This window comes from Pyxicephalus adspersus, chromosome 3 (assembly GCF_032062135.1).
Source record: "Pyxicephalus adspersus chromosome 3, UCB_Pads_2.0, whole genome shotgun sequence".
Lineage (NCBI taxonomy): Eukaryota > Metazoa > Chordata > Amphibia > Anura > Pyxicephalidae > Pyxicephalus > Pyxicephalus adspersus.
In genome coordinates, this window is record NC_092860.1 from 149,825,201 (window position 1) to 149,833,823 (window position 8,623).

Below are 8,623 nucleotides of genomic sequence, written 5' to 3' on the forward strand. Positions count from 1 at the left end.
TATATATATATATATATATATATATCTCTCCCTTCAATGTTTTGAGTTGTTTGCACTCACGGGGCTGTTTCAAATTTATTGGTGTGTGACATTTCAGTGACTCGCAGATCACGTCATTTCTCATTGAATTGTCAAACACCAATAAATTTGAAACTTTTATATTCTTCAATGCAGGAATCCTGTAAATTTTGCTGAGCGCCCAAGTCAGTTTCATGATATACAAGTGCAGTGACCACTATAACCCATTAAATATTCTAGAACTAAGGTTTAATCCGAATAGGTAAAGTTATGTTTTACAACACGACAAGCACAAAATTTTATATATATTTAATGTAATATATTGATTTTAGATTTTATTTTATTACAATATAGCATTACAATATATTCTGCTAAATTGTCTGGATTGCACAGGTCTTTTACAGGGCTTTCTTTACTCCGCTGTCATATCCAGAGGTGTTCTGTAACTAAGATAGAAGAAGGCCGACATCACATAATAGTAGAGTAATAATTATATGCAAACTAAAAAAGCAAGAACTCAAACCCCCCCCCCCCAAAAAAAAACTATGACTTCAAGTCACACATCATTTTATTATTCTAGAAACCACTAGACATTATAAATATAGAAAATACATTCTAAAAATAGAATAAAACACAACACCCCCCCCCCCCCCCCTTCCTGATGTTTTTTATAAATTTTTAGCTACCCCAGTACATTTGCCCTCTGGGGATTAGATGAAAGTCTCTTAGACATATGAATGTGTGATTTTGAAATACTCTAAAATGAAAGTGCAAGTTTAAAAGCATATGTAAAAGAGTTAATAAAAAGGGAAACAATATTGATGTAGCCATACATAATATTACACTAATAGAGATGGTGCACTGACCATGTGTCCTTTTTTATAGAATACTCAGAGGATATAAAGGGACATAACGAAATTAGGAAAATTTTCCAATCGCTGAAAAGCCTTGAGTGATCAAAATCTTTATTGCTATGCTGTTATATACACATTTCATTCTGACCTCAAATCTTCCTTCAGTTTACTGGATACTTTAGAATATCAGAGCCTACATGATTGGTTATAAATTAGGTTATTTTTGTCTTCACCCATACACTACATATTTGCTTTTAAGAAAAATAGGAAATCAGGAACTGTGTAATTAGAATGTAATTCGTGTGTTCCTGAGTGTTAGGGCAGCTCAAGACGCATTGCCAATGCAGCTGTAATCACGCATTCTTTACCGCACATGACCGCCATGATCTGAATAGGGTCTGCTCCATGTGGGAAGCAGGGTATTTGGTTTTTGGAAGTGACGGTCTAATTGTGCACGTGTATAACTTTTAATTCTTTCAACCTATGTCAGACATATTTTAGTAGCCATCATGCAAATGTTGGTATGGCCACCTAGTCTTTTACTTATACCTCGTTTACGTGTTGTGTTTCTATTCCTATTTGGTGTAGCGAACCCTTTCTCCGGTGTCCTCCCCAGCCCCTTTTTTTTTATTCAGAGGAAATTAGTATACAACATACAGAATATTAAAGCAGGTACATATCAATTAATATAACGTAGGTGTTAGGGAAAAACAAATTACAAAACAAAAAAAGGAAAATTATTTATAGGTGACCTCAACTACATGATACAGTCACATTTTAGGGAAAAAATAATTCACATGCCACATTACAAATCACAAAGTCTTGTTTAACATAGTACTGAGGGATCATTATCAAGCAGGCGATGTACACTATGTAGTTTGTTCGAAGGTGGAGATAATTTTTTGTTTAATATTCAGTGGGAGTGGCAATGTAAGATTACCACACTTAAATAAATTTAGTGACACAAATTACTGTATCCAAAGACGCCTCCATCCATTCCATCTGAAAGTCGTACCGTAGTTTTTCTCGAAACAAGGCAACAGTAGGAGGTTTAGGGCTTATCCAGTTATGCAAGATGGTTTTCTAGCCACCAAAGAGAATACTGCATATTTTATTTACTTGTGAGCCTTGCAAAGCAAAGGCCCAACTGGGCGAGCATGGCAAATAGTTCACCAGGTGGCGTAGGGCATACAAGACCACTGTTCTCCAGAAGTATCTAATCTTTCGACAGATTCACAGCATATGATATGATACAGCTTTTAGTGTACCACATTTGTAAAGAGCAGCCCAATATTGGAAAAAGTTTTAGGGTCATTTCCCTGAACATGGCCAAGGATAACACTGACCAAGCTCTACGATCCCCAGACCCTTTAACTGGGTGCACCACTCAGCACTTTTCAATAACCAACCAGCTGTTTTTTGGTTGTTAAGAAAAAGCTGAACAGATGAGCATAATACAAATACAAAAAATGGGACATACTAAAAGGGTGGGCATTAAAAATTTGGAATAAAATATAGGGGGCAGCAGAAATCAGGGACAAATATAGAGGTTACTGGATACCTACGGCACAAAGGTCTGGAATGACTAAATGTGTCACGTGTTGCCATGCCCACTTTTTGACCACCCAGCTACAGCTTTTCTCCACCCAGCTGAAAAATATTTTTGGGGAGAACACTGTTCCTCCGTGGCTACACTAGTGGCCAATCTGCTCCCTGACAGATTGGAGTGTTTAGGTCCCATGTAACTTTGGTCGTCAGCACTTATTTTTTCTTTCAGACTCTTTGGAAAAAAATAGTAGACAAGCAAACACCCGCAATGACGCAAAAAGAATTTTCCTTTCTCAGAATTAAATTAAAATTCATAGTACGATGTCATGTGAATTTCAAACGTTCCCTCCTTCCAACTGCTTTTCAGTAATACCCTCTTGAGTTGGGAACGCAGGGTCACCATATTGATTTTATAGGTTGACTGACAAACTTGTCTTGTCTACCATTTTTGGCGCGACCTATTTTAATTTAACATAGGAACACTTTAGATTTTGTAAATCTTTTCTTTTTTCATTTTCTGGGGAGCTAATAAAAGTTCAGCTATCAGTTTCAGAAAATAATGTTGAGCTTTATAAAATGGTTCGCAAAGGAAGGATACGCAAAGCTCTTGTGTCTTGGCACGGTTTCCAGGTCAGTTGGAGATGTTTTAAAGCAGATAGATCTTCTACATTCCAGCAAATTATACACTTGTTTTTTCAGTAGTACAAAAGGGGTTCACCAATGGTAAATCAATACCGTAACCATTGGGGACTATAGGTTGAGGAAAAGTTTGTTTGAATTTATTTCAAGTCCAAGTTATCCTTTTGCATCTTTCAGGCCATATTGCCTTGGTTTCTGACTTTCAGGCTTCTAATTCTGACTGCTCCCTCTTAGTACATTTTTCTTTTTTCTATGGAATTGGCTATTCTCCATCAAATTCCTATTAGATATCATACAGATTCTTTATTTGTTTTTACTTCTGAATTTTTTTCCTTTCAGACATTTGGCAGCAGGGTCAGTAGTTGCCACAACTCCTAGAAGGTATAAAAAATAATACTGATGGTACTCCAAACACTCACTTTTTCTTTGCAATATATACGATCAACATCCAAAACTGAAAATAAAGAAATGTGCATAAAATACCATTAACATAAATAATGGGGAACACAAAAAAGTCATAACCAGGCATTGCTTATTACAAAGCATCCTGGAACTATCACTTCAGACTATGGAAGTCTATGCAGACAAAGCATTGTTCTTAGTTAGTCAAGCACCTGATAAGTAGGTCTGAAGATCCGAGCTTACGATAAACAGTTTAAGGCCCAGTTTGGGACAAAAATCTGGACTTTTGATCAAGCTATGGGATACATAATACAAGTATTTATTATACTTGTTTGAAGACACATTAGGAACAATCTGACAAGATGAACAGAAGGAGCAGGATGGAAGGGGTGAGAGGAAGGGAGACCAGGGTTTGGGCCAGGGTTTGGGTATTGGGACCAGGGTTTGGGTATTGGGACTTCAGTTACCACATATAGGCACAAGTGCAGGAGAAGACCCCCCCCCCCCCCGAATCTTAGTTATATGGTAAGAGCGAGACATCAATATCAGCCACTTTTAAAGGCTTGATAAATCACAGAAGCCTAGTGACCATTTGTGATCAAAAATTGACATTTTTAATGTTTTAGATCAATGGTCGCCAACCTTTCCGACCTCACAAACCACTAAATTCACCGAACCTGGCCCACGTGGGGAGCCGTGTGTGACTCAAAGGGAAAGAAACTTTCCCCCCAAAGTGATGCTAGAACCCACCCACTCTCCCATCGCAGGCTCAGATCTGCTTGTTAAATTCTGGGGGGGACAGGAGCGCAGGGCTGTGGATGTAGCAAAAGTTGTGTCCGCAGCCCTGCGCTACTGTCCCCCCAGGATGTATGGCAAGGAAGTCTGACCCTGTGATGGGAAAGTGAGCAGGTTGTGTCCATACGGGGGACAGAATTGCGGACCTCTAAAATTTGACCGATGATCTTTTTACCGATGTTTCCGTTGTCTGCCTCTGGCTTCATCGCTTTTTGAAACACCAACCAAGCAAAAATATACAGTATGTAAAGTTGCAGTTGTTGCTTCCCATTCTTGTTCCTGGTCATAAAATACCGGTACTATTTATGTCACACATCCTTTGATAATCTGTTGTCTCTGGCAAATTATTATAAGTTTGTATGGTTAGCCTGAATTTCCTGATCAATTTGCAGTGTTTAACCGAGAAATTATTTAGAGCTGGGTGGTAATAAATTTTTAGGTGGGGTTGGGGCCTGTATTGCAACCCAGTAACAGTCAGGTGGTTACTGAAAAGTGCTGAGTGGTGCACCCCGCTAAAAGGGGCTGGGGAGCTCTACGCACTGACATACTTGATGATACAGTCTTTGCATTTTTGTTGCACATGAAAATTATAGCCACCTCTACCCAAAGCTGGACATGTGCGTGGCCTGAGAATCCTTTATTCCTTATGACAGGGCCTGTTGTATGCAGGATCGGCCCAACATCACCGGCGGAGAGAAACATTGACATAGAGCTCTATTTATCAATGTTTTTACCAATATTTCACCTTTTTTTATCCAAGATTGTTTGTGTATCCTGCATAATTAATATAATGTATATAATACATTCTAATGATAGCTGTCCTCCATAGAATAAATTATTAACTCTTTTTTCTATTAGGCTGCACATGACAAAAGTTTTAGTTTTAAATATTTGACTGATCACTGTATTTGTTTCTGTCCTCCAGCTTTAGTTGTATGTGAAACTGTAACGTGTCCTGTGTCATTTTGACCTTCAGGACGAATTCTTAAATTAAAATGCTGACAAAACCACGTCGGGTATCTGCTCCGCTCCGAGCACCAGCTACAGGGCTGACCACATCTAAAGACGGGGGCGTGCGGTGCGGTGGTGGTTACAAAATGAAGTAGTCCTAACACCCAATCACATTCCTGGCTCCGGTGTGTGGGAGTTGTTCTAGTTACAGGGCTGTGTATTTGGTGATGCTGCTGCTCTGACCTGGAGATTTACTATTGGGTCTGCAGCTTCTTCTGCTTTATGTAACCATTATGCTTTTATTTGTCTTTCCTGCACACAATCTGCAATATATGGCACTCACATATAGGGGTGCAGACCGTGTTCCAAAATAATCCCACCCTCCCAAGCTATCTGGTATTTCCTAAAGCTGAACTAAAAATGTGACCAGGCAGGTTCTTTATTGCAGAAGGGACAGGCAATGTCTCTTGCAATAATATAACCCAATCTGACTGATCTGTCACCATTACTCCAAACACATTAGTTCCCATTTTGTTGCATTCCCCATCATCTTCTTTTTTTTTTTTTCCTCTTCCATGTGTCCTGATCTTTAGCCATCTTGGTTGGTCAGGCCAGGATAACGCTACTCAGGTCATTCAGTTCTAGCAGTCCCAGGCGATGCTACGATACCGAATACACCAGTAACCGCAAGGAAATAACCCCAGCACAGGATAACACAGGAGTGCAGTACGTGCATAAATCAAAGAAAAAAATTGAAGAAGAAAATATAAGAGACTTTAATTGCTAGTAAAATTCTTGATCTCAACTTACTTTCTGTCAATGTATAAGTATGTGATGGAAAGGAATTATTGCTCGCTTTTCCTCTTTCTTTTCTCCTCTCTCTCCCTCTTTCACACTCTCTCTCCCCTTCTCTTTTTCCCTCTTTCACTCTCTCTCCCTCTTTTTTTCCCTCTCTTTCACACTCTCTCTCCCTCTCTTTCACTCTCTCTCCCTCTTTTTTTCCCTCTCTTTCACTCTCTCTCTCCCTCTCTTTCTCCCTCTCTTTCACACTCTCTCTCCTCTTTTTCCCTCTTTCACTCTCTCTCCCTCTCTCTCCCTCTCTTTCACACTCTCTCCCTCTCTTTCACTCTCTCTCTCCTTCTCTTTCACTCTCCCTCTCCTCCTTTTCCCTCTTTCACTCTCTCCCCCTCTTTTTTCCCCCTCACTTTCATACTCTCTATCCCTCTCATTCACGCTCTCTTTCATGCTCTCTTTCACACTCTCTTTCATTCTCACTCTCCCTTTCTTTCACTCTCTCTCTCCTTCTCTTTTTCCCTCTTTCACGCTTTCTCCCTCTCTTTCATGCTCTCTCTCCCTCTTTCTCACACTCTTCCCCTCTCTTTCACTGTCTTTTACCCTTTCTCTTTTTCACTCCCTTCTCTCTCTTCCTTTCTCACCCCCTCTCTTTCCCTCTCTTTCACCCTTTTTTTTCTCCCTTTCACCCTCTCTCTCTTTCTTTCTCTCTCTCTCCAGATTCCAGTAAATTATTTTATTGTAATAGTAACAAGTTGTGTCAATAAATAAATATGTGATGGAAAAAATCTTTGCTCTCTTTCCCTCTTCCTCCTCCTTTACTCTTTTTTTCACTCACTTTCACCCTCTAATTTTCACTCTCTTTTTCACCCTCTTTCTAATTTTTTACTCTCTTTTTCACCCTCTATCGATCTTTCACCATCTCTCTCTCACCCTTTCACCCTCTCTCTCTCTTTCACCCCCCTTCTCTCTCTCTTTCACCCCCTTTCTCTCTCTCTCTCTTTCACTCCTGTGGCCCTACGTCCCAGTAAATCTACCAGATTCCAGTAAATTATTTTATTGTAATACTATATCTGTTTTTATTATCCCAATGCCAGCCCATGCTAACTTCTTCCCTTTTTTCCCCGTGGCAGACACGTAGTTTCCTTACAGAGTTCATCAACTACATTAAGGTGAGTGACTGCTCACAGATTTATTATAAATTATTATTTTATTTTTTTACAATGTCTTCAATAAAAACTCTCCAGGTCGATATTGAGGATATTGAGGACTCTGCCCAGAAGAGCTTACAATCTAAGAGTATTTTCACTTATTTACTCTTCTATATTACAGTATAGGAGTTCTCCATTACCAGCAATGCCAGTTATTTATAAAGTTAGCCAGCACTGCCCTATCCATCTACAGCTTTGCCATACGTTGTATTCTTTTTAAACATGAGCAAGTCTTCACATGACAAGCTTCTCATTGTCATCTGTCTGAACCAATTCCTTACCCCAATACCCCAACAGTGTATTCCTACCAACAAGGTAGGAGGTATGATATCATAGCAGTAAAATTATTATTATTAATATTTATTAAACAGGATTTATATAGCGCCAACATATTAGGCAGCGCTGTACATTAAATAGGGGTAGCAAATGACAGACAGATACAGACAGAGACACAGGAGGAGAAGAGGACCCTGCCCCGAGGAGCTTACAATCTATGAGTTTGTGTCTGTTTTAGGACACCACGTAGCGTGAAGCTGTCTGCAGCGGATTCTAGTTACCCTCCATGTGGTCACCATTGGTTTACTATTTGGTTGTACCCTGCTCAAGTTGCCGCTCCCCTGTGGTCATTTCTGACGCCATTGAAGCTCTCTGATTCTACAAGATGACGTTTTGTTAGCTGGTCCAGCTCTGAGAACTGAATTCCATGGACTGTTATAATACAGAACCTGCGGTCCGTAGAGGTCAGTTCTCCAGCTTGGCTGCTGCTCAGCGCAACGCTACGACGAAGATGTCTCCTTTACTGCCCTGTCTTCGCGGTCTGATGTCCCTCTGTATTCCATTCACCCAGTAAAAGGATCGCTTAGGGTTCAAGCAATCACATACCATGACCTAGTACAACTACAACCTTCTCTACATAATGGGCTCATGGCTGATCTATAATAGACATGGGATCAATGTCACTTTAGAAATATCATAATTGTTCAGTTAAGATTTACATGTAACCATAGTGCTGGCCTGTAACTGCCAGTAATTGTTGCCGTAGATGACTACAACTTTACAAAAATGGTTGCCTGCTTGCTAAAGGGTTGACATTGTTAGCATTGACTTGTCATATTTCTAGGAAGAAGGTTGGCAAACCAGAATAAAATAAATAGTCAAAACCAAAAAGGTGCCAAAGCCCAAATGAACTTTAAATCACATAAATACATTTCAGATGCAGCAAAACAAAATGTTTTCATTGACTTAGCCAGAACCTGAGTAGAAAAGCCAGTTCCATGTCTGCATTTGCAGAGAGGGACTATTGATTCAGTGTGGAAACAGTGGTCACTCTGCAAAGTTGTGTCACATGCTGAGCTCTCCAATCAGCAGGAAGCATGAGCTTTGTGATTGTTTGAACTCTAACTCATGTTGGAC

General features: G+C 39.7%; 1 protein-coding gene across 1 annotated transcript in view; it reads left to right on the plus strand.

Annotated features, from left to right (window-relative positions):
• The window catches only part of DDRGK1 (DDRGK domain containing 1), a gene marked incomplete in the record, with an annotated part of 41,494 nt that overhangs the window by 28,386 nt on the left and 4,485 nt on the right, over positions 1-8,623 (plus strand). Inside the window, 1 exon segment of the mRNA XM_072406668.1 lies at positions 7,133-7,171. Coding sequence (XP_072262769.1) covers positions 7,133-7,171 — 39 coding nt within the window.